This window comes from Pocillopora damicornis, chromosome 7 (genome assembly GCF_964200805.1).
Source record: "Pocillopora damicornis chromosome 7, jaPocDami1.2, whole genome shotgun sequence".
In the NCBI taxonomy this organism is placed as follows: domain Eukaryota; kingdom Metazoa; phylum Cnidaria; class Anthozoa; order Scleractinia; family Pocilloporidae; genus Pocillopora; species Pocillopora damicornis.
Window position 1 is genome coordinate 22773527 of NC_142676.1, and position 25855 is coordinate 22799381.

The following is a 25855-nucleotide window of genomic DNA, read 5'->3' on the forward strand; positions in this document are numbered from 1 at the left end:
CCTGAAGTTCATGACACTATATCGGTTGAATGAATCGTATATTCATTTCTGTAATCAACCGTGTAATTTCGTTTTCGCCTGCTTCGCTTTCTACTGGTTTTGCACATAGTGGCAACAAACGAACTCTATGCACGACGGCATCAAGCGAAATGTCGAGCGGAAACGTTTCTTAATTTGTATCTACGTAGAAATTCAACATTATTTACAATCGCAAGTCGTCCTCGTATTTTGAGGATAATATGAGACCAATTCCGCACAGTTCTATCGCCATACAATTATTTCAAGTAGTTGACACAAGCCAGAACGAAACTAATCGAAAACGAGAAACAGAAGCAAATCACTTCAATCTAAGGACCAGCTTTGCATTCTTTACAACAACAATTCGCTGCAAACTGTGTACAGAAATACTCCTGAGCTCTTTCATCTCTCAGTTGATAATTTTTTATGCTTTTCCTTTCCGAAACAATGAGCAGAATTACCTCGAATTAACTAAAGCGAACATGCCTTGACGACCCAGCTCTTTTACTTTCTGGAATGTGCCCTAACTTGCCGCATAATTAATGATCATATTAACCCTTACAAGATGAAACCTCTAGCGTACTGAAAGTGCAAAAAATAAGCATAAAATGGAACGAGCGAAATACGGGGTGATTAAATATCGTAGGCAGACGTTGTATTCAAACCTGCCTTCAAAATCTAGCCAAACTGCGGGTGTAATGTAGTTGGCAAACGTTTAATCGAGACAAACAAAAGAATCACTGATCAGCTCGCGGATAAAGATGGTTCCAATTCGTTACACGTTGATTTCGACGGCCAAATTTACCAGAACCAAGGGAATACTAAGGCTGTCACCACTATCGTGGACTTCCTGATATTATCGAGTAGTTGCTCCTGTTTCAAATAGTTTCTTGCACTAATAATAGCGATGCATTTGTCATGTTCATGATTACGTCATGTTCTGACCACGTGCTCAGTGAAGAAATTACCCATGATTATTTCATTTCCGTTGTAAAGGAAACGTCTTTAAATCTTATTGCCACATCATTGAAGCTGGTCTGAATTGTGGAAATAAAATAACAGCATAATCTTAAGTCTAACAGCACTCAGACCCTCATTTTCAGCGCTGCAGGACGCGCCTTTTCCACCCGCGGGAACATTTGAGACGAGTGAATCGGGAAGAGGTTTGCCGGGGACTTAGCACTAATAATGAGGCATTGCCATACCATAGACCTAGTGTACCGTTGTACTTATATCCCCTTATTCTCTGGCTCGTGTTGTTCAAGGTCTCTCATTTTCCCGCGTGCGAAGAGACCTGGGACCTACTCTTACACTGCGCAATCTTGATAACTCATGATCTGATTTTTTCTACAAGTCTCTGCTAAAATTCTGTGCTGTCAGCGGCTTGATATGTGGGCTCACGCATCTTTCCTTTTTTTCGTACTAAAAGAGCAGGAAAATCGAGACAAGTTGGTATTTACTAAATCTAAGTGTTTATGTATATATATGTATTTCTAAATAAAAAATAATGAAAGAAAACAAGCCTACCAGTAGAAATATTAAAGCTTCCTTGCACCACACACCACACCGCTTTTCTTTCAAGAAAACTGCATCAATACAAAAGACCACAAAACACTAAAAATGCAATTTTTTCTTATCGGCCGCAGAGTCTTGCTTTCGTAACAGCATTAGCGAACCGTAAAAATTGTAAGAAGTTAGGCCTTCAAAATAGGTGTTACACTATTAAACTTTAACACAAGGGCGTTTCCTGTAAAATGTGAAAACCAAAGTTGAATAGAGAAAGATGTTTTTCGGCTCGTCACGAGCGTAGGACAAAGAAAATACTCGGAGTGCCCATGGGGAATCGAGCGTCAGACCTTCGGATTCTGCCCTCCGAAAGTTGAATAGTCATTGACATCCGTATTAATGAGATAAAAAACAAATCCGCATTCCAACTTACTTACCATAGTAATAGGAGAAATGGCCGTGGTGTATAGATGAAAGAAAACTCAATAATAAAGTTGGCAGATTATGACCTTTAGAAAAGGGAAATAACTGGAATTTTTCCCTTCCCTTTCTTACCCTTTCATTTTTCCCTCGTCACGCTTTCCTTCCTTCCGTCCTTATTTTATTTCCATTTTTTGAGGTTATTTCCTCTTTCGCACGAAAAGGGATTCTTGATCAAACTGTAGCTGCGGGCAAAGGAAATTTCCTCAACGAGCTCAGCGGAAATAAAATCCCTAGAATCACTCGCGATGACATTCTCCCAGAAGCGAACCGCGTTTCTATGGCATCAAGTGAAGCAAATGAAACTGCAGGGGGTGGGTGTAAGGAAATCTTAATTCTACACATCTATAAGGTTTTTACATATATCATATTTCTCTGTCCAAAGACAGCTCTCAAAATGACTATTCGTATTTCTCATAACTGCATTATGTTTGTTTCTTGTCTGAAAATGTGAGCCTTTGTGCGTATTCACCAACAAAGATATCTTCCCCCTCCCCTGTCAAATTTACTGCAAAGCGACACGTCAGCTACGTAACAATAGCGAGCAGGCGCAGTTCGGTGGAGATGCTTCTTCAAAGATGGCGGAAAAGTTGGTAGCGCTAACTTTTTTACTACTTTTTGTAAGTTTTCAACCGGTGATTTCCGAAGAAGCTGTAGATCAAGGAGGTAAGTACTGAGGAGACTTTTTAATTGGCAAAAATCTTGTAAAAATATTTTTGCCCCGGAGAAAACTTACTTTTACGAGATCAGACACGCGCACGGAAAAAGACACGAGCACCAGCGAGCAAACCGCAAAAGATTGAAATGAAAACTAAAATGCCTAGTGTTGAGAATTTCATGAATTGTTTAGTATTCTGGTGTGCGAGATCAGAGTTCTGTTTGGGAAAATTGATAATCGCGCGGAAACACTTGTGTTTTGGTTTGAATTGATACATTCCCGGGAAATTTCCGGAAAAATGATCGAGTGTTCGCTGGCGTGGAGGTATTTTCGTTATTATTTATACCTTTCCATTGAAAATTAATTACAGATTTTACTGCGCTTGGAAATGTCATCAGTTTACACACATGGGAAATATTCGCAAACATTTCTCAGTGTTTAAATTAATTTTTTTCTGCGAAACTCGAGTGCTACCCACCTAAAGTGAAGTATTGAATGAAACTCTTTATTTGCAACTTGTGGATTTTTCAGCGATGCTCCTTCGTCGCCAGGCTCATCTGATTAAAACTTTTCCCAAGTTTAAGTCCACCTACCTACCATAGACAGAACTGTGGCCAATGTAGTGAGATGGATTTTAGCGTGGGGAAAAATTTTTGTTTCAGAAGAGCATTACAATGAAGAAGCATTACTGTGCTAGTTTAAATGGAAAATTTTTTTTTCTGGACTCATATCCACAGTTTATGCACATAGCAAGATTGGAATGGTTTAATTTTGGGCAGAGTAATTTTTTGAATTGTCATCATTATGCTGTGTTCTTATCTTGTTTTTTATTGTTGTTGTTGTGTAGTAATTAAAACAGAAGACGATCAAAATTTCAACGATTTGAGTCCGGCCTTTGAGCCGGGCTCCTACGTGGAGAATATTGTAGAGAACTCTCTTTCCACAAGAGGTAAGGCCCTAGAGCTGTGAAATTTTTTTTATTAAATAGTGGCTGTTTGCATGGAGATATATGGAGGCAATCACTGACAAAGAAGCTGTTCCACCTCCTACCATATGAGTGAATTTTTGTTCAGCTGTGCACCATAAAAGTTAATTTTTTTCTTTCAGGTCTCACAGAGAAAAGTATCCGTGCGGCTCAATACCATAAGCACACAGAAGAACCAGTAGCTTATGAAGAGAGCAGAGATATTCCTGATGAGCAGGTGTGTGTTATTCCTTTCATCCAGCTTAACCTTTTTACTCCTAAGAGTGATCAAAGAAAAATTTCTCCTGACAGTATCAATACATTTTCAAGCAAAGGAGTTATAAGAAGGGAACAAATATCAATTAAGGGATATTGTTCGATTTAGCACCAAATTCTCAACCAAAAATTATAAGAAATCTACAACAGACAGTGCAGAGATTTTATGTTTTGATATTGAGAGCAAAGGATCAACTTTGTTTTAGTGATTGATATCTCAGGACTGTGTTCTAGCTACACCTGGTGGCCCCTGGAACTTTTTTCTGCTCTTGGACAACTAGGGAATCATAGTTTTTTCATTAAGAGCATATACTGGGCATGTTGGATTTCACAATTTCAGAGTAATGGGCTCCCTTTTTTTTTTCTTTGAGCACAGCCTTGTATATGTGTAAGAAAAATAGGGCCTTATCTAAAACCCAGTAATTCAGAGCTTGTCTAGGTCACTGTAGCATCAAGCATTAATTAATAATTTTACTCACCCCATGATGCTAGCTTGTAGCAGGTTAACCCACCCTCCCCCCCTCCCCCCTTCCCACCATTTCATATGGTTTCTTATTTATAATACTGGTTAGAGTGATGCACTGTAAGAGTAAATTGTCTTTCTCTTGAAAAAAAAAGCGCAATGACTTGGCCTGTCATGAACTCCAGCCTCTTAAATCAGTGTCTCTCCATTAGTCCAATGTCTCTCCTGCAATCTGTTTGCTGGTAGCATCACATTGTGAGAAGAAGGTTTATCAATTCTGGGAATTATTAGGTCATAGGGTAATAATGGACAGAGGTTATGGATGCTGGTAAGAACACAGACTGATAAGCGGAAGATAGAAGATAAGAAGTACATATATAAAAAAGCCAAACGGCAAGCTTCTGTTTTTTACCACAGGCCCCAACTGAAGCTCCTGAGGAGAGCAAGGGTAGCCCAGGATTTTTTTCACAAATTTATTCAGAACTGACTCATTTTTACAATGATGATGACCATGATGATGGTGATTCTGAGACTCCATCTGATGAAGAGGAGGCCGAGGAGGGCGAATTAGAAGATGGTGAACAAGAAGAAGAAAATGAGAAAACAATCACTAATGGTGATGATGAAACAACATCAGGAGAGAATTCCAAAAATGGTGAATCAGTAGACAATAAAGAAGAACAGAAAGAGGAGGAGCAAATTGATATTGCTAATGATAAAACACCATACAGAGAAGAGAAAGCCATAGATGGCAAATCAGCAGACAGTGGAAAAGAGCAGGAAGGGGAAGAAAAAATAGATAATGCTGATATTGAAGCACCATCAAAGGAAGAGGAGGCCTTAGATGGTGAACCAGGAAAAAGTATAAATGAATCGAAAAATGAAGAAAAAGCATGTAATGCTAATGTTGAAACACTATCTAGGGAGGAGGCCCAAGGTAGTGAATCAGAAAAAAATATAAAAGAAGTAAAAAATGAACAAAAAAATGAGACTGCTGTTGGTGAGGCAGTTGATGAGGAGAATGTTAAGAGTGAGTCTGAATTTAGATCGGAGTCAGACAACTCTGAAGATACCATGGAAAAAACTGTAGAGAAGGAGACTGATTTCGAAGAGAGCAAAGAGAAGATTAAGTCTGAATCTGAACTGGAGATTGACCATACTGAGAATGTCATCTCTAAACCCTCAAGTGAGGAGGCCATGGAAGAGGATATTGATAGCAAGAAGGAGAATCAACAGGATTTATTGAACAAACAGTTTGTGTTTGATGAAGATCTATCTTTGGAATCAGCTGATGTAATGTCTGAAAGTGCAAAACCTGAAATTCCTGTAGAAACAAAAGGACTGGAAACTGATAACACTGAGGAAAGTGGCAAGGAACAAGAACATACACAGCAAGAGCCAGAGGATGGAGGCCCAGCATTTGAGAAGAATGACGAGAAGAGTGAAGGAATGGAAATAAAAAATGGGTGGTTCAAACTTTCCGATGAGGAGTTGGAGCACTTGCGAGTTAAGAGAAAGGAAGTTAATGAAGAAGACAATACTGACTCTAGGAAGGCAGAGGAACTCATTGAGGAGCAGAAGAGAGAGTCATTGTTGGAAAAGGAAAGGAGAATTGCTGAAGAGCAGGAAAAGAGGAAGGAGGATGAGGAAAAGATCATTAAATCTGAGTCACTAAAAGAATCAGCTGATTCTCCAAAAGAAGAGGAAGATCAAATACAAGAGGAGTTTGCCAGGAAAATAAGACTTGAGTCTTTGAAAGAGCAATTCAAGCAGGTAGAAGCAAATGAGAAGAAGGAAGATGAGAGGCAAATAAAGAAGAAAGTAAAAGAATCAGCAGATTCTCCAAAGGAAGAGAAAGATCAAAAACAAGAGGAGTTTGCCAGGAAGATAAGACATGCTTCTTTAAAAGAGCAACACAAGCAGGTGGAAGCCAATGAGAAGAAGGATGACAAGAGGAAAATGAAGGAGAAAGCTGAAGAATCAGCAGATTCTCCAAAGGAAGAGGAGGATCAAAGACAAGAAGAGTTTGCCAGGAAGATAAGACATGCTTCTTTAAAAGAGCAACACAAGCAGGTGGAAGCCAATGAGAAGAAGGATGACAAGAGGCAAATGAAGAAGAAAGTTGAAAAGGAAAGACAAAACTCTATAAAGAGAGAAAATGGAATCAAAGTAAAAGATAACGGTGCAAAGAAGGAGGTTCCTCACTATGAAAGGGTTCAAAGAAAGCAAAAACCACGGAAAGATGAGGCTGAACCTTCTCAGGAAAATGGAAACCAAAGAAAAAAGCACGATGAGGAAGAAGAGCATCGAAAACAAAAGGGTGCATTTGACAAAAATGTAGCTGAAGAAGCTGCTCTGAAGAAAAAACTGGAACAATTAAGTGAGGAAAGGAAAAAGTATGAGAAACTGGCAGCAGAGTATTCTCGCAGCAAGCAGCAAAGACAAGCCCAACAACCACGGGGAAAACCTTTGGCTAGTCAAGCCCCAAAACCTAAGTCCAGAACATCTGCAACTGTATCAAGTGGTCAAGGTTGGTGTAAATATTTACAATGGTTGTAGATATCCATTTTAGTAAACATGACTGCAGCAAAATTTAATCCTTAGGACCCAAAGAGTAATTAGTATTTAATTTCTCCTCGCAGTATCTCACCCAAATCACACGCCAAGGTCATGAGAATAAAGGAAATGATCGCCAACTTATTTAAAATTCTCAAACAAATTTTCCTTGGCAATGTAAAGAGAGTAATATGGGAAAGATGGAAATTGATCCTAGGGTGTAGAAGGTTTCATGACATTTACCCCTTTCCTGATTTTTAAATTTTTAATGCTCAAGATGGGGGGGTGTTGGGCTGAGGAGAGGTAATGTAATGATGTAATGAAATCTAAGGAATTGGTCTCTTTCTGTTTGTATCGGTACCCCAGTAAGACTTCCATGGGCTCTACTTCTCCCAAAAGTTTTGTCCTACAAAATAACTCTGATTTTTTTCCTGCAGAAAAATCAGGAGTGAATACACAGGATAGGAGACCTCAGAGGACTCGGCAAACTCAAAAAATTCAAAGAACTCATGTACCCCCTACAAGAGCTACAATCAGAGATGGGGAAATTGGGGCTTCACTGTCCACTGATGCAGCCTATGTTACCACTAAAAGTGTGACTGCCAGCACTATGGTTGTGTCTGGTACAGAAACAGGTACCACAGGGCGTGGGAAGGATACAGTTGCACCAGGAACATCCACTAGTGCTAATTCTTCCTTGCTTCCTACTGCCTCCACTAGGGAGGCAGTAGAAACCAAGGAAGAATCTACTCCAGTTGAGCCTGTCCAGAGATCAGTGACAGATGATGGAGTGCCTGGTCACACTGATACCAAAGTGGAGTCTCATCCCGCTGTGGAGACAACAGGAACAACTTCCAAAGCAACAAACCATGAGGGTGAGCATTCAAGCTCTGTGCATCTGGTTCAACTTGAAGAACAAATCCCTAAAAACGATGTCCATTGTGCTGATGGTGAGAACATTAAGTTATTATTTCTTGTATTTCACAGCCTGGGTTTAATTAGGGGAAAATATTCGCCTAATGAAAAATTCCCTTTTGATCAAGCATGATTGCTTAAATTAATATCACAGTGAATGATTTTGTTTTTAGGCTTTTGTCATGCAAAACCTGAGGTAATTTCACTGGCCTCTCGTTTCCAACAAGTGGAAAAGAAATCAACTGTTGGTTTGGTGGAACCTCCATTGAAAGACAATGCTTCTCAAGCTAAAGATGCACCCAGTGGATTTGCCAACTTTATGAAAGGTTTCCGCAATTTTCATGAGGTGTCATTGCAGTTCATCCTCCAGTATTGGCCCTCTGTGAAAAATGCAACCAAAAACTTGCTGTCACGTGTGGGCTTAGACCAGGTGAGCACTCAATCAAACACTAAGGTCAGGAGAATACAGGAAGTGATCACCATCGAAAGAAGATGTTGATTGTTAAACAAGTTCTCTTTGGCAGCACCTTGGGAAATGTATGAAGAACAGTATAGAGAATATGCATACTGATGTTAGGATGTAAAAGGTTAAATTCCCTGATTGTGACCTTTTGGAATTTCCAGGCATTTGAGCAGCTTTGTAAGGATCTCGCAGATGTTCACCCTGCTGTCCTGTTGTCAACAGTTGTGTTTGGTACATTGGGTATCCTGTACTTTTTCTGGTCTATCACTGTAAGTACTCTGGCTCTGACTGCATGAAAGCCGCTACGAAATTCAAGGTTTTTTTGCATACATTATTTCTCGAAAACAAAGCGCAAACCAGCGAAAAAAACAACAAAACAGTGTATATCGAGTAAAACTAAGTCCACATGCCAAAATTCAACTACTTCTGAACACTTTCAAAAATGGCCGAAAAATCAAGGGATCGTTCTTGCTCTGAGCCTTTCAGTTGTTATTCTCCTAAGATTGTGCTCTCCCAGCAGAAGAAATCTCTTCAACTACAATCAACCATTTACCCCTAAGAGTAACTGGCATCAGGCCTCTCCTTACAATAGCACTCATGAATCATACATTCACCCTTTAACTCCCATGAGTGACCAAGACAGAATTTCTCCTTACAATATCAATACAACATCATCCAGATAAGCGATGAGAATAAAGAAAAATATCAATTTGGGGACAATTAGTTGATCCAATACTAAATTCTCTGAACTAACATTGTAAGAATGGTATGGTTGAAAGAAAGGAGAATTAAAAATTTGATCTGGGAGTTAAAGGGTTAAGGTGACAAGAATCAAGAAAATGATCAGAAGTGCAAGAAGTTTTTGTTTGCCAAACAACTTTTCCTTCTCCCCAGCACATAAGGAAATATATAGAGAATAGTGTGGAAATTATATGCGTATTGATGTTAGCAAGCAAAAGGGTAAAAAAATCACATGTGTATTCCAGTTTACCTTCTGGCATTGAAAGAATACTTCTTGTGGTGATTGACACATCCATGATTTCCTGTAAATTAACTGAGGTAAAATATTTTTCTTTATTTCCACTGGCAGTTTGGAAGGATGCGAAATGGCGCCCATGGACCTAATCCTCGTGGTAAGTGATTGAAAACTAACTTCTTATAACAATACCACAATATCTATTCAAGGTATCTGTAATGAGAATTCATGGCAAAGTGAGATGTTGAATTAAAATTATTGATGTGGAAGAGAAATCTTGCAGGAAGAGATCATTTTGACCAACAATCCTCATTTCAAAGGATTTATTTTTATCTGTTTTTGTTCACTATATATAATGAATTTTGGATTTTCCCCTGGTGCTGGTTGGTTACATTGACTTGTTATTTCTTGAAACACTCACAGACTCAGTGCAAAGTATTGTAATGAAAATATGTGGGAGGTGTTTCTGCTTAAGAAAATTATTGGTAGTAACAATCCTGATAAGTTTTCAGAATGATTTCACTAATTTAATTTCTTTAGATGTGCTGAAAAGTCATGAAGCGAGAGTACGCTTCTTGGAAGAGGAGGTTGAGTCATTGAAGGCAGAAAGACTTAAGATGGAAATGGACCGAAATAATTACCATAAAGAGGTACTATAATATACAAATAAAATCTTTAAGGGGGCTGCCATTTTATGTGATGTGGATTCGTACAACTCCAAGCTGCAACTGCTTTCATTTGGTTACCATGATGAGAAGAATTAAAATGTCACAAGATGATTCCAAAACAAGATGGTCGATGCTAATTTTTTTTTTTTTTTTTTTTTTACGTTTATTAATGCCTTGTCTCTTTTTAGAAACTCATTGCAGAGGAAGAATCGCGCAACTTGCGTGCAAATACAGAAATCCTTACAAGAGCAGTGGAGAAACTGCAGGTTAGTTATCAGAAAAGAAGTTTTGGACTTGATCTTATTTCCTCTTTAGTCCTTGACAAAGTAGATTGATTGGAGCTTGGTGCACTGGACTGGAAATGTAATCATGGGATAGACTGACTTCCTGTCAAGGGGGAAGCACTGCTAGTCGGCTCACGCAACCAGGACAGGAATAAGTTCAATTTCAATGGGCCTTAGTGTTCATAAGTTTAACTAATCTTGCACCACTCTCTTTATCATAGAAATGAAGCTGTTTATTTTTTGCTGAGAGATATGAACTGACAAATTTTTGCTATGATGTAATGTTTATAAGTTTCTTTTTCATGCTGTTTGTTTGTTTATTGTATGTGTTGATTATTGCAGAAAGAAAGGCAGGAGATGCAGATGCAAATCAAAAGCACGCAGGAAAATTTGAAAGGACTTGAAGTTGTTCTCAAGGAGAAAGATCATGAAATTGCCAACCATGAAAATGCGGTGAGAGCTCAGCTCTGTACAAGTATTTAACCCTTCAGCTCTCAAGATCTGACTGCTGATTCTCCCCTCTAGCTGCTATATATTTCCTTAAAAATTATTTACAAGAATTTGGTGTTTGATCAAGATAACTTCTAGTTGGTAAATATACTACTGGGGTACCTCTTTTACATTATTTAGTTTTTTGTTCAGTTATACAATCAATTAGAATGTTGACATATTATTATTTTTATTTTTACAGATTGCAAACTTGAATTTTAAGATTGGAACACTGGATGATGAAATTGTCAAGGTGATAGATTCAGTGTAAAAGTTCATGGAGAGGCCCTCTTTTAAATGTCATACTGTATTTAACAGTCATCAAGTATTGTAAGGAGTTATGTAAAATGTATTTGTTTGTTTGTTTTTAGTTAAATGATCATTGCGATAGAATGCAGATGGAGAAGGAGGCACACAAAGAACATATTGGAAAACTGAATGAGAAGATCGAACATGCTAACATTGAGAATCAGAAGGTGTGTGGTGGTGATCGTCTTGGTTTATGATCAAATTTCGCTGTTTTTTTTTTTTTTTTTTTCTTTTTTGTTTTGGTTTTTTTTTTTTTTTTGCAACTCTGAAATTATTAGTCATAAAGGGCTAGGAAATTCTTATGTGTTTTTCTGACTATTTCTTTCATCTTATAAAACAGCTCCAAACTATTCTGGCAGAGATGGAGGAAAAGTAAGTTATAGTGGATTGTGTTTGTTATATTCTTTTGATTACCTTCCTCTGCGTGCAAAAGTTTTTTGTGTGATTCAATTGATATAAAAATGATGTTATTGCAGGAAGCAAGTGCTTCAAACAGGGTGTGATGATCAGTCGCTGCGTCTGTCTGACCTCCAACAGCAATACGAATTTAAATGCAATGAGATTGAGGTGTGTACAGTACCTGTCTTGTATCTGATGATTTGATCATTTGGTTTGATCACTCGAGATGTAAACAATGTAAACTAAATGGTCTGCTGGAACTTTTTCTTGGCAGGTGTTGAAGGATTGCTTCAAGCAAATCAAATTACAGGATGGTGAGGAAGAACCAGGTAAGTTTTACCTAAATATGTTGTCATCAAAATGTAATTGAAATTTGGAAATTTTTTTTGATGTTGCATAATAATAATTTAATATGGATTCACTTTTGTGTTTTGGTCAATAATGTTATGTGGGAAGTTGTTTTTTTAGTTGTTAAATAAATCATATATGTCTTTATTTTTTTCTTTTAACAGATGAAGAGGAAATGACTGAAAGGCTACAAAACCTATTGAAAGTTCATGAGGTAAGAAACAGTTGCATTTTCCTTTATTTAACTTATCAGTGCACTACAATACTTGTGATGAAACCAGATGAGTGAACCATAAAACCCAGTAGGAAGAAGTGAAAGATTGTCACCTGTTTCAGGAATATCTGAAGACAAACAAACTAAGATTTTATAAATATCTGCCATGAGGTTCTTAACCCTTCAAACCCCTGAGAGTGACTAGCATCTAATTTCTCCATTCAATATCACCACTGAGTCACACATTAAGGTCAGGAGAATATAAGAAATGATCATCATCTTAAGAAGCTCTTGATTGTCAAACAAATTCTCCTTGTCAGCATCTTAGGAATGAATGGAAATCAGTATAGAGAATATGCATACTGATGTCAGGGTGTGTAGGGTTAAAGGCTCATTCAAACAGAGGGAGAGCTTAGTAAAGGCTAAACCTGGAAGTGATTCGGATTTGTTTCGAGCTGAATTTGAAACTTTGGATTTGGGCTATTGCAACCCATTCTTGTTTTCTCTGATTTGCAGGTGACGGAAAAGAATGACAAATTGCAAGAGAAAGTCGAGGAACTGGAGGCAGAAGCTGAAAAGCTAAGAAGGACGAACAAGATGTTTGAAGGTAAGGAATTCAGGATCGTAGCATATTTTTGAGACAGTGTTTGATGATAACATATCTAATGGTTGCCCGTGGTCCACCTCACTCCAAACAAGTCATGTTAACATTTCAAAACTATTCGTAACGAACATCTTAACGTGTGAACCAGAGCCTGTTGTATGATCATAACCTCACCTTTCTCAAGATTCCACGCTGCCGACTTTAGCACCATACACTACCCGAGGTGGGAAAGAAATTTTAGGTTCGATCTAAACCAATCATTTCTTTTCTTGCAGAGGACAATGTTGAGAAGACAGAACGAGCTGAGCTGGCCGAGAGTAAAGCTACCCAGGCCTTGCTAATACAGCGAGAAAAGGAAATTGAACTGGAGGCACTGCAGAAGTATTTCAAATCAAGTGAAGTGGAATTACATCGGTAAGAGATTGTGCTTCACAGCCGTGGATCTTGCTACCAACTTTAGAGTAATACGAGGTGTAGTTATCGAAGCTACGTAGGATTTTCGAAGGTTTTGTTGCATCTGGATGGTGCGAAAAGTTAACATTTTAATTTCGGACTGTTTCCTTTGTAGGAAAATTACAGCTGAGGAATCAACCCGAATTTCTATCGAGAATCAGCTGCATTCAGAACAAGCCAAGGCTTCCTCTGCTGTGGTAGATGCGGATAAGTACAGGTAAAGTATTAAGTCTTTTTCATGCCTGAATTATTGTCGAGGAACTAAGCGTAATCAGCTCTTTCTGTTACACGCGTGTGAATTTAAGCGCGTGAAGTTCTGATTTTAGATTAGACTTGATTGACTTTTGTTCGCGTATCTTTTGCAGTAAGCGTCAGTCTCAAATGTACTTTTTATATTCGCTCTTAGGCAGCTTTATCTAGACATCAAGAAACAGATTGAAGAGATCGACGAGAGCAAGAAAGAGCAGGTTGGTCTATGAAGTACTGAAGACAAATTTGCAACCATGTTTTGTCTCGTCACGAAAGACAATGTACCTCGAGATGGGGGGGGGGGGAGATGGGTTGGGAGAAAGGAGGGAGGGACGATACCAGGCAATGGCTGCAAAGGACTACGAGAGATTCCTCAGAAACATTCGAATTCTGCCATTCTGATTAAGAAGCCTTTCATTCTTTTAACTCTGTTGTGTTTTCATTCTATTCGTAGTTGTCAAACATCGAGAAGAAAGCTCATCAAAACTGGGTAAGTTTTTTGATGATGTGATTATTTATTCCCTTTTAGAATTGTAGGCTTGGTTTTAGGAAGTGTCTTTTAATATCTCCATTACTTTCTATATTTCAGCTTGATTACAGAGCTGCTGTACGAGAAGTCGACGGACTCAAAGACGAGAATGAAATCCTCAGAAGGAAGTAAGCTGATAAAGTTTTTGTTAATTAAATAACATGCCATCGCATCAACCTCTTTTTTGAGGAGTAAAGTTATTAGGTAATTGCCTTTTAGGTAGAGGTGGTTCAGTTATATTTTTCACCATCCCCTCGCTCTGGTCAGATCTGCTATTTTCTGTTACAAGAGTCCATGCTTGAATTGAGCCAGTTTTCTTCAGTTTGAATATGAATTATTTTTTGTTGTTTTTACTTTTTCATAAGGAAGGCTTGTAAATTAAATGTTTTATTTGACTTCCAGACTGTATGACTTAGAGGTCAGAGGAAGCCGTCCAAATTCTTCAGCGAGCAAAGGTAGGTTAGGAAGCTGTCAAGGATATCGCTATTCTCCTCCTCCCTTCACACACACTCCCTTTCCCCTCCCCCCCCCCCCCACTCGCACACACTGGAATACCAGTCCATCGCACGGCTACCCTCCTCCCCCCTGGTCAGTTGCCAGGTATGCCTGACAGTTGCTGGTAGCCATGACGACTCTGAGCGGTGAGAGGTTTCGTGGAAGTAGAAGTACAACACAGTGACCCAGCTAAAACTCGAACCCAGACCACCAATTCCCAGTGTCTCCCCTCAGCGTGAATTCAGCATGATTAACTGTGAGAATATAGTGTTTCGATCGAGTTTCGAAGTAATCCAGGATCACTTTGCATTACTTTGTGGTATTATTGGTCCAGAAAACTCGCGCCACTTTATCAACCAATCAGTTTCACAACTGAAATCAATTACGATTTGTCACTCGCGTTTTCCTGCGCTTCAAGCAGTTTGTGTTTTTACTTATCGTTTTCTTTGGTCCCTTGGGATATTTTCCTTTCCCCTGATTGGCTGCTGTGATCACTTTGACGTTGGTTTGACGTCACTTAATCGAAATGCACTCTAATCTTCCGAAAGAAGTCGACTTAATTGTGAAATACTCAGTGTTGACATTAAGAGGGCGATAGTCATCAAGTTGTTTTATATTCACGTATGGGACTCTCATCTTAAAATTGGAAGTTGAAAATATAATCGTGTAAGATTGATTCTCATGGTGAAACATATTTTTTTGTTATTTTTCAGTTGATGGTCGAGATTCTCCTGCAACAATGAGGTGAATCCATGTTTTCCTTCTTCTAGTTAATTTGCATTTGTACCTAAAGTAGCAACAAATATTTGATAAGGTCCTATTTACATTAGAACGCTAAAACTATTGTTTCATTTTATTAAGCTTTCCACTTACATCGGTCGTAGCACGATTCCTTGCTAACATAAGATATATATCTTTTCAATCCACAGTCCCATGCCTGGGGTTCCTAGTCATGGTAGCCCAGTTCCATTTGGTGCACCTCCAATGATGGGTAAGTTGGCTTTCTTCGTAACCCACCTTCCCTCCCTTAGAGGAACCATTCACTTATAGATTCTCCCCCGTGCCTTATCGGTAGTTCCCAAACCCTGGTGAGTTATAAGGAATCATTAAAAATAGTAATCACAGAAAAATAAGCCCTCACTCCTCGCATCATTTCTTGTCCTCACCCTACTATCAAATAAAATCTCTGCACTCACTAACCCAGTTCCTTGACCATCTCTCTTCTTCACTGCCCAAAATTCTTAAAGAAATTCGCGTTCCCATGCATCCAACTGATCCTTACTATTCCTGTGTTTTTTAGGACCTCTCCCGCCTCCTTCATCCATGTTTCCGGGCCAACGAAGACCGCATCCCGCAGATTTCCTTGGGATGACACCTCCTCGACAACCCTTCCCCCCTCCAGGCCCTGCAACCAAAGGCCATGCCACGCCTCCTCCCACAACAGTTTCTTCCTCTGCTCAGGTATGATATATGTGGCTGGTTGGTTCTTATACCTTATTCATTAACTTGTTATTCAGTTTCAAATCGAGTACACAACTGTTATAAGAATCCGTCGCAACGCTGTGAATATAAAAACTTCTAGATCAGAGTGAATTAGCTGACGAAAGTCTTGGTTTCTTAAAAGATCGAATGGACGGTTCCTCTGATTGGCATAGTTGCTAGAAGATGAGTTACTGATCTGGAATACGTATCCCTCAATCGTCGCGTGCTATTATGACAAGAGCTAATACAACGCGGTTGAATGACGCTGCAGTCTCAAGAAAAGTGTGAATTCGTCGAAGAAACCTTCATTAGTCCAATCTCAAAATTGAGCTAGAAATCTTTTCCCTCTTATTTAGCTCAAGAAATATTTTTTGGTTATGTTTGCAGTCCTCTCAAAAACCTATCGATAGCGTAGATTCCTTTGGCCATGACAACACGGATGGATCATCTCACCCTCCTCTTCCCCTTGGCCCCATGGCTGGGTTTGGCCCTCCTCCTTCAATCCCTCCGATGATGCGAATGCCAAGATTTCCACCTCCTCCCATGATGCATCCTTCGCCAAATGGACCTCGTAAGTACTTTAAATACAACTTCAACTTTTAGTGATGATGATCCAATGTAAATGTAAATGTAATATTCCTTACTAAAGCAGGCTCCTCTCCCCCCCCCCCCCCCCCCCGTGAGCTTTTGAGAGAAATTCCTTGATAGGTCATCAAAGTCTTGCCATGATCTTGTCAGCGGTCTTGCAATATGACAGTGTCTTTATTTTGTTGTGAATTCATTTCATCATGCGCAAGTCTTTGACTGACAAAACTTTTTTGAATGCAATTGTTTCTTATCCTCTGACCTCAAAAGGCGGCTTGCTAGGGAATATGGCAGATTCTAGCCTATCGTCATTCAGCTCTATTTTTTTTTTAAATTCTGGACAAGGATTGGAGGCCATTACTCCTGATAAAGATCCTTTCCGTGTCTTTTATTGGCTGTTTAGTATTCGCGCGCAATCTACGATAAGCAACGTCATTAATTCCCAGCCTTTGAGGTCAAGCGAGTTCTGTTTATCATAGTTCAATTAACTACAGTCGTTGAGATACCTTTTACACCTCACCAATGTTACGGTGTGTTTTTCTCTCCACAGTGCCTCCTCCAATGTTCTTGCCTCGACCTGGTGGACCTATGCCTCCTCCTCCACAAGGCACCAGGCCTCAAGCAAGCTCTACTCCTAACCGTTCGTGATTTCTGACTACCAAAAATTACTCTTTGAATCAAAATTTTTTCTTTTTTACATTAAGTGTTCACATCTGTGGGAAACTAATATTTCAATGAGCACTATAACCAGTCAACTTCTCTGACAGAATGAAAATTGAAAATTGGCTTCAAGAAAATTTCAAAGAGTTTGACAGATTATTTATAAAGTAAATTTTAATGTTCTCCAGAGATGTCGGATTCTGAACCCGAAATAAAGTACTCTATCGTTTGAATTGTGCTTTTTTCCTGTGATTCTTTGGGAGTGTTATTTGGGCTGTAGCGTTTCAGTGTTGAACAAACAAAGGAGTGCAGTCTGGCCCTTTGACCTGCTTAGAGTGACCAGCGTCCAACTTCTCCACACAATATCACCCTTGAATCAACATTAAGGTCACGAGATAAAAGGAAATGATCACCAACGAAAGAAGCTCTTGATTGGTAAACAAATTCTCCTTATCAGCGCCTTAGCAATATAACAAGAACAGTGTTGAGAATATGCAAACTGATGTTACGGTGTAAAGGATGAAATAGGTATGCAGAAGTAACTTGAACATGCCACGCCTTGAAGTTTTAAGACCAAACTTTAATATGAATGAGGAGTGTGAACGTCTCGTACGCAAACAAAGTCGAGTAACAATAATTAACGATCAGTTTCTCATTATTTGGGCTTCGGCATCCAAAATCGGACCCATATAGTGTCCAAAAATCCATACTAGTGTCTAAATTCCAAAATTGGACACTAGTGTCTAAATTCCAAAATTAAACACTGTTGTCCAAAATCCAAAATCAGACACTAATCATGTCGTGTACAAATATATTTTTTTCTCATTGCGGAGTGTCAGTTATTCAGTTTCATATTTTAACACTAATAACAACGTGTTTGACATCATGAAAACATCGTCTCTGCCCTTTGCAGTGTCTGGCGAATTAAGAATTTCATTATTTCATTGAATTGTTTCGTTGCAAGTTTCGTCCTTTTTTGGAGAAGGATTAAAAAGTTACAAATGTTATAAAAGCATTCTTAAAAATACTTCATTGTGAGTCACTTGCTTCGAAAATTAAGGTCATCCTTACACTGAGCACCATCTCAATGAATTCCCATCTTTTTCCTCGAAGAACTGATGTATTTAATTTTCAACGCTCGGCTTTCAAAAACCCTCGACAAACGCAATTCACACTTTCGAGCCCAGACGCGCAAATACGGATTTTCCTGCATCTTCATCAGAAGTGAGACCCGTGGATCTTTTAACCGGTTTAACAGGTTTAACTGGCTTGGCTGGAACACCTTTGCGTTTGACCGGTTTCAACACACTGTGACTCGTGTAGTCTATATCTTCTGGGTAATCGTCGCTGGAAGGGGGACGAATTCTAGGATTTACTGCTTGAACCGTTGCTGTCGCTGTGGCTGGGGGTGAGGCCAGGCCACCGAGACGACTGAAAACAGACCCCTGAGGTTTTTCCTGAATTAGAGAAAAGATAAAAAGTATTTAATATGCAATGGTTCGAACCAGAGCAACAGTTGACCAAGTAGTCTGATCGTCCAAGTGGAATTCATCCTGAAAAAGACTGCTGTCTGTAGGAGTGACTGACGTTTCCACAACCTTGGCAGAAGTCATTATCAGCGTCAAATGAGGCTTTTTTTTTTCTTTGTGAGAATAATATTGAAGTATTGATCTTGAAAAATGATTGGTCAGTTCTACATTGTTATTAGGAATAAGAAATTTAAGCATGGAAAGAATTGAACACGAAACAGTCAAGCCCGAGAGAAGTGAACGCCATTTCGTAATCTTTTCACGCAGCGTTACTTCAAATGACAAAGAATCGAATTGCCTGTAAAATAATTCTCTGTACAGAAGGGAGAAGGAGTACTCGAGTCTTGTCCTCAAATTTTGGTTTTCAAACTATCAGGTAGTACGATATCTTTGTTTCTTGAGGTCTCTACTCAAGTTAGCGATCAATCGATGAATAAAATTTGATACAATAATCCGAAGCGAGAGAGCCGGTTTGTTGGTAAAAAAGCAAAGTAGCTCTGATACCTTTAACTGAACTGTGATGCTTGTTTTCAGGGGTTTCAGGGCTTTAACCTCAGTCTTCTGCTCCGGTTCCTTGACGGCCACCTCTAAAGGAGGACTTTCTTTACCCAAGCGATCAAATACAGACTGCCTCTTGATCACCTTGGCTTTATTAACTGCAATGGAACGATCGAGGAATTAAATTACATGCTACCGTTGTTCAAAATGCTGCTCACGATAATTCGAAATTAGCTTGCAAACAGGCTCTTATAATTAGTGCTGCAGAACGTGCGTTTCCTTTCCCGCGGGAAGAGGTAAGACATTTCGGAAAGGTCTACCGGAGGTCTGGCAGTGCTAAACTCCTCGCATACCTCTCTCCAGCTCGCGTTCATTGGTAGGAACGCGTCTCCAGAAAGACGTTTGTGATCCCCCCTCCCCCCCCCCGCCGATGGCGTTAATTGCCAATGTTCTTACGCCATCGTTCAGACTACCATTGCGAGGGACAAGGGGGGGGGGGGGGGGGTCAGTAGGTGTCCCAACAAATGTGTCCGAGAGTGTAGTGCGTTAGTTATCCGATGTGTGCACGAGCTGTTTGTAGCTCAATTGGTAATACATTCCGTGGGGTAATCCGGCGGAATAAGTTGGAGTGCGAATTGTACCGGAGACATGTGATATGTTTTCCTGCTTGCACGCTCGTTCAATATCTTTTTTTAGGATTAAAATCATTTAAGTTTACCTGCGGCCGAAGCTGCAGCTTGTTTCTGCTTCGAAATAAGCTTCTTACTCCGCTCAGTGGATCCCTGAGGCAGCTTAACCTTTAATGTGTGTTCACCTTCAACTTTGGGTGGATTTACTGCCGCTGTTTTAGGTTTACTTGTGACATGGACTTTGACTCCGCGACCACCGAACCTGGGCCAACAAAACAAGGTCTCAAATCAGCTTTATTTTAAACCAATTACTTGACTTGAACACCACAAGACATCAAATATGAAATGAGACAGTTGTTCCACTTGTGACGTTATCACTTGTCAACAAACATTTGCCTCCGCCAAGCTCTCAGTGAATGGAGACGAGTGAAAGAACGGGCAGGCGGCAAGAAGCGGTAGAGGATGTCGTTGTAAGGGCGGTAAGATTTTTCAATTAGATTTTATTAGTTTGCCCACCCTCCGTTTCCTCTCGCTTTCATTCAGAGCTTGGTATAGGCTAGTCAAGAATGGGATCTTCTCCAAAAACTTGAAATCCTTTGAGCTCGGAAAACTTAAATTTCAAATTAAAATTTGGAGGAAAAATCCTCACATTCATATCTTGCTACTCATTGTTAAGAATTTTCAATGACAACTATTCCAGGTTTTTCAGATACTTATGCACTACATGCAGGAAAACAAAACTTTGACAGCAAAAAGTTAAGGTCTGAGGAAAAAGTGAACAAACAAAGTACGATATAACTAATTTTTTTCCAACATCACGGTTCTGCGCCATTATGTCGGCAATACAAGTATATCAATTCAAAGTGTTTTTAAACTGTAGTGAGACACAGCATTATGATTGCCCTAAGTTTTTGTTGGTTTTCGGAAATCATGGAAATATGATGCATACCTTTCTGATAAAGTTTTCTGGCCACCAGTTGCCTGAGGTTTTTCCTGTAACATGGCTGCTTCAATTTTGAGATTTTTCTTTGGTGGTGCTGGTGATTGAGACGGTGATGGTTGTGGATCGCGTACAGGACTACTGGTGCCACTTTGTGCCTTCTGATTGTTTATCCAATGATCTACCATTCGACTTGCAGCTACATGTACACAACAACAACAAAATGTGCTGTGGTTCAGTTTTATCTTTAGTTCAAAGTTTAACCTCTTTTGTCTCAAATGTTACCTTGTCAAAAACAAGATAACAATTTTATGCAAGGATAAAATCAAAGGAAGAGATTTCCTAGACTTAAAATGCATATGAATCATCCCTCTAAGCCCTCAGAGTGACCAGCATCAACATGCAATTTCTCCCTACAATATTGCTACTGAATCAAATGTTAAGGTAATGAGAGTAAAGAAATTGATCACCGAGTAAAGAAGCTTATTTGTCCATAAGTTCTCCTTGTCAGTACCAAAGGAAATGTAAGGAAACAGTAAGGAGAATATGCATACCAATATTGAGATGCAAAGGGCTAACCCTTCTTCTTCAATAACTGATCATTTAATACATTCTCCCTACAATTTCAAAACACTGTCAAGCAGACAGGCGGTGAGATATACGAGATTGTTAACATGATTGGGATATTTTATGATACAACTTCAAATTCTCATGACCAGGCAAAAAGGAAAGGTATGGTAACTAGATGGAAGAATTAGAATTCTGATCAAGGGAGTGAAAGTTATACTTGTTCCATTATGAAAAATTTAGCTTAAAATTTTAGGTTTGTTGTTTCCAGTGGTTTAATCATCTTAATCCAAGAATGCACTGATTCCTTTAATTTTCTCCTTTCCATTTTAATGTTTTCCTATCTCACCAAAAGCAGTTTTTGCTGTTTCCTTTGGGCTAAAAGCAGGCTATTCAAATGTCAAAAGTTAGCATCCACTACACTTAATTTATATTCTGTTCCTAGCTGTGTCGTACCTGTTGACTTGCGTTTTACACCAATGGGAGTTTGATTTCCAGGAGGAGGAGACTCAGATGAGTCTATGACAGCCAAATCTTTAGCTGACTTCTCTCGTTCAGTCTGCAAATAAACAAATGACTCAGTGCACATCTTTAATTACATTTGTTTAGAAGCTGAGTTGGGATCAAAAAGAAGGAGAGCAAAATACTTAAAAATTCATAATTCTGTAAAATTTTGGCTGGTAGTTAATGATGAAAACTGTTTATGAAACCAATACAAACAAAAACAACCACAAAGACAGCCGAGGAAATAAATAAAAGGGCAGTTCCCATTACTGTAAAACCCAAACAGATACAAAAAATATATTTAGAATGAATAGGGGACTGAATGGACACTTTATCCATTCAAGCAAACCATTAAAACTTTACTATAACCTTTAACTCTCAAGATCAGATTGTTAATTCTCCCCTCTAGTTGATACACATTTCCATGTATGTTAGTTACAAGAATTTGGTATTAGATCAAGATGACAACTTCTACCTGATAGGTTTGAGTATTCTCATTACCTGTTTGCTGGGTAATGTATGGATATTAGAAGGGGAGGTTGCATGTTAATCACCTCTCACTGAGAGTAAAAAGAGTTAAACCATTAAAAATAAAAATTCATACCTGAGCATGAACTTCTTTACCATGTCTCAGAATAGCAATGATATCACCCATCACTGTGATTCCCATGTCTCTTAAAATTTCCTGGAAAACCAAGAAATTATGTGACTGAGTAAGGATAACATATTAAAGTACTTGCTGTGCAGGGTAATCCTACATGTATATTTAAACAGTAATGACCAAGAGATAAAATTGACCAAAGAAAACTCGGTTATGTTGATTTTAAAACCGTGGGCAATGTTTTTTTTTATTTTTTTTTTTATATATTAAACCAACATATTCTAACCTTTGTCAAATCTGACAGCATATCCTCTTGTATTCTGTGATCATAAAATATCACAGCATAGCTATGGAAAAGAATAATTCTTTATTGTGAAACAGAAAATATCAGCAGAGGTCTATTAACAGATATCACAAGTGTACTGGAATAAAATAGTAATTTTTGTCTGCCATCAGCTTTGGCTGGACTGAGTTTACCAATCATAAGACGCAGTCAAGTCATTAACACTCCCAAGATCGTATTAGTAATTCTCATTACTGTCTGTTATACAAATCTTGTAATGTTAGTTTGGAAGATTTGGTATTAGATCAACTAATAATCCCCTGATTGATATTTTCTTTATTCTCGTCACTTGTCTGCTTGAAATTGTTTTGATATTGTATTGATATTGTAAGGAGAAATTCTGTCCTAATCACACATTGGATAGCAGAGTGAGAAAGTGAGGAAAAAGATGCTCACATTTGCTCTTAAAAAAATCCCTTACAAAAAAGATACACAAAAATATTTTTGAGTTGTAAAATAATTCATAAAATGTAAAAATTTGCCATGGCATATTTTTGAAAGACGTAGGAAATGTCAGTTTGTATTTTGCATTGAATTCAATGACAAAATGATTTGTATTCCGCTTTGGGACAATTTATCACAAAAAATTGCGCATAACCTTGAGATAAAGTAAGGGAAATTCAAAACTAGCTTAGAATCATTTGATTTGAGAGTAATTACACTTTGAGGTTAACATTTGATTGACAGGTCAGTATGAGTGTTTAGATACCATTTTGAGGTTCATTTTCGTTCACACAACCAAAAAAGAGGGCTGACGGCCCTCTGCTTATTTACAAATGTTTTCAACGCAAATTTAACAGTGAACTTTGCCAATGGTTTACAGCTCAACAATATTGTTTACACATCGAGATCGAGACAATAGAAAGCTTATAACATGTCTACCTGACTCACAACTTGATTACAACCGGATTTCAGTCGAGGAGAATAACTACGACGTAATCAAAAGTCACACCAGGAACTTGTCATTTACAAAGAGAGGTTTCAAAAAAATAATCTCCTCATTTCCTGTCCAACAAAACTGCTGGGAAGTACACTTACTTTTGTGCTGGTCCGCTTGGTATGCCGGCATTCGCAAAAAACTTCGTCCATTTTGAGACTACAATGATGATTAAAATACACGTGATGAGCTTAGAACTAGAATTGGTTATAAAAACTACTCTATCTGTTTCTTTGCTAGTCGCAGCGTACCTTGAATACTCATTTCTCGCAGTCGTTTAAAGCGATTGAAGATTCCAAGACTTTGTAGAGAATAAACTATTTTCTGGAAGCTAACTGGGAAATCGCCAGGAATGATGGGAAATAAGTACTCACTATAACGTCATGTACGCTTCATTAAAGTGACTTGGGAAACCACCACTATCCACACTTATCTCAGTGGAAGAAAATTTGTCATGGAAACCTCACATTACTAATATCGCCAGGGAAGTTTCAAAATCCATGTAATCTAAAGCTAGACTCTGCCTGCCTACTTCAACTTTATGTACCGTGCACTACAGACTTGTTCATCGCATTACTGATATCGATATCGATATCGGTTCCACTTATCCATCCACATAGATCTATGTAGATAGATAAGTGGAACCCTATACGATAACGCGATAAACAAGTCTGTTTGTCCTAAAATAGATGGTACGAATTATATCAAAAGGTAATTTTAACGCTTAAGCTGAACCTGTACTTAAGCAATTGAAAATTCTTAATCTATGCAATATATATTGATTTCAAATAGGGAAGATTATATTTTTGTCCGAGATAGGCTGTCTTCTTGATTGAGAGATTATTTGCGTTTTCGAGAAGCATTCATGGCTATTACACCAGACAATTCAACTCCTTTTTCATACCCTCTTGTAGAACAAAATATAGAAATCCAAAATGTTGGTACACTTTTCCTATGTAAGTGTAAATTGCGAACACTATTCTCAAGATCACTCCCTTTTTGTTTTGTTTTTCCTTATTTTTCTTAAGCTGCTTAAGTAAATGTTTGTTTTGGTGGCTACTACTGTTATTGTTGTTTTAGTTGTGTATGTTCTTTCCTTTTTAACTCAAGATATTTTGTACCTAAAGCGTTTTTTGTGTGTGTGCGTGTGTGCGTGTGTGTGTGTGTGTGTGTGTGTGTGTGTGTGTGTGTGTGTGTGTGTGTGTGTGTACCGCTCCTTCACTTAAACCACACACGCCGTCATTTCCATGTAAGCGACTTCATCACGCAATGGGGACGAGTGAGAGAGTGCAGTGCGTGACGAGATTAAACAACGGCTGCGAAGGAGACCACGGTAAGCGTGGCACAAATGCAGTTTATTTCTGCCTAAAACTGTGCAAACAATTACAATAGACCACAAAATACCTGTGTCTGAGCATATTTATACAAATTGCAAGGGTCTTTTTTACTGTCTACCAAACAAATTTTTGTTGGAAACTTTGAAAATTCAACGCTCTTTTTCTTTTACAAAATTGAAAAAAATCAGTCACTCAAAGTATCCCGTTTCAATCCATCCATCCGAAAAAATAACTCTTGCATGCATAACATGGCTATTTTTCTCACATCTCGCGGGGCCAGATAGCTTTTTCAACCCCTGCAGCCACCATTACGCGCGTACAGCCCTCATGCAGGGATTTCCCGTTGGTGCACGGGTCATAAGTTATATATGAAAAAAAAGTTAGGCGTTACCTATGAATGACTAAACTCAGAACTTTTTTCCTGTATCGATTTTCAATAATAGCGTCCACATGGCGCACGGGTCATAAGTTAGATATGACAAAACAAGTTATGCACGTTACATCTGTGTGACTAATAAACTTCAGAAATTTTTTCCTGTATTAATTTTCAATAAAAGCGTGCTCGTGGCGGACGGGTCATAAGTTAGGTATGACAAAACAAGTAATGCGCGTTTACTTTTCTATAACTACAAGTCAAAACTTCAAGTTTCCTGTAGTGAATTTCAATAAAAGCGTGCACGTGATGCACGGGCCATAAGTTAGGTATGACAAAACAATTTATACACGTTACTTTTGTGTGACTACAAGTCAGAACTTTTTTCCTGTATATTGAGTTTCAATAAAAGCGTGCACGTGGCGCACGGGTCATGAGTTACATATGACAAAACAAGTTATGCGTGTCACTTTTTTGTGACTACATGTCAGAACTTTGTGCCTTGAAATTTTCACTTGTGAATTTTATGAGTAACAATACATGTTAATGTTTAG

At 38.6% G+C, this 25855-nt stretch overlaps 2 protein-coding genes across 2 annotated transcripts; one reads left to right on the plus strand and one right to left on the minus strand.

The window, feature by feature from the left end:
• The first annotated feature begins 2549 nt into the window (after window positions 1-2549).
• On the plus strand, window positions 2550-17276 carry LOC113669299 (uncharacterized). Its single transcript, XM_089212306.1, has 29 exons — window positions 2550-2670; window positions 3510-3611; window positions 3770-3864; window positions 4783-6895; window positions 7359-7871; window positions 8010-8266; window positions 8461-8568; window positions 9390-9432; window positions 9816-9925; window positions 10132-10209; window positions 10570-10680; window positions 10919-10969; window positions 11088-11192; window positions 11366-11397; window positions 11502-11592; window positions 11699-11753; window positions 11937-11986; window positions 12503-12593; window positions 12866-13004; window positions 13159-13260; window positions 13450-13510; window positions 13747-13782; window positions 13882-13949; window positions 14224-14276; window positions 15030-15060; window positions 15246-15307; window positions 15617-15777; window positions 16186-16369; window positions 16934-17276. Exons 1-29 carry the CDS (start codon window positions 2583-2585, stop codon window positions 17029-17031), a joined length of 5088 nt encoding a protein of 1695 aa, XP_089068432.1. The 5' UTR covers window positions 2550-2582; the 3' UTR covers window positions 17032-17276.
• A 326-nt stretch (window positions 17277-17602) lies between these two features.
• On the minus strand, window positions 17603-23964 carry LOC113669298 (uncharacterized protein C19orf47). Its single transcript, XM_027185302.2, has 9 exons — window positions 23843-23964; window positions 23693-23750; window positions 22598-22658; window positions 22315-22395; window positions 21663-21765; window positions 20649-20838; window positions 19789-19961; window positions 19077-19228; window positions 17603-18500 (listed from the first exon to the last, which is right to left on the minus strand). Exons 1-9 carry the CDS (start codon window positions 23853-23855, stop codon window positions 18213-18215), a joined length of 1119 nt encoding a protein of 372 aa, XP_027041103.2. The 5' UTR covers window positions 23856-23964; the 3' UTR covers window positions 17603-18212.
• Window positions 23965-25855: the final 1891 nt, after the last annotated feature.

Bases quoted from the DNA above. Each gene is read 5' to 3' on its own strand.
- LOC113669299 (XM_089212306.1), top strand. From the start codon at position 2,583: ATGGCGGAAAAGTTGGTAGCGCTAACTTTTTTACTACTTTTTGTAAGT. The intron at 9,433-9,815 runs GTAAGTGATTGA...TAATTTCTTTAG, and splicing joins CCATGGACCTAATCCTCGTG to ATGTGCTGAAAAGTCATGAA. The intron at 11,193-11,365 runs GTGTGTGGTGGT...CTTATAAAACAG, and splicing joins CTAACATTGAGAATCAGAAG to CTCCAAACTATTCTGGCAGA.
- LOC113669298 (XM_027185302.2), bottom strand. The intron at 22,659-23,692 runs GTAAGTGTACTT...TCTTTTCCATAG, and splicing joins CCAAGCGGACCAGCACAAAA to CTATGCTGTGATATTTTATG. The intron at 22,396-22,597 runs GTTAGAATATGT...TTGGTTTTCCAG, and splicing joins TGCTGTCAGATTTGACAAAG to GAAATTTTAAGAGACATGGG.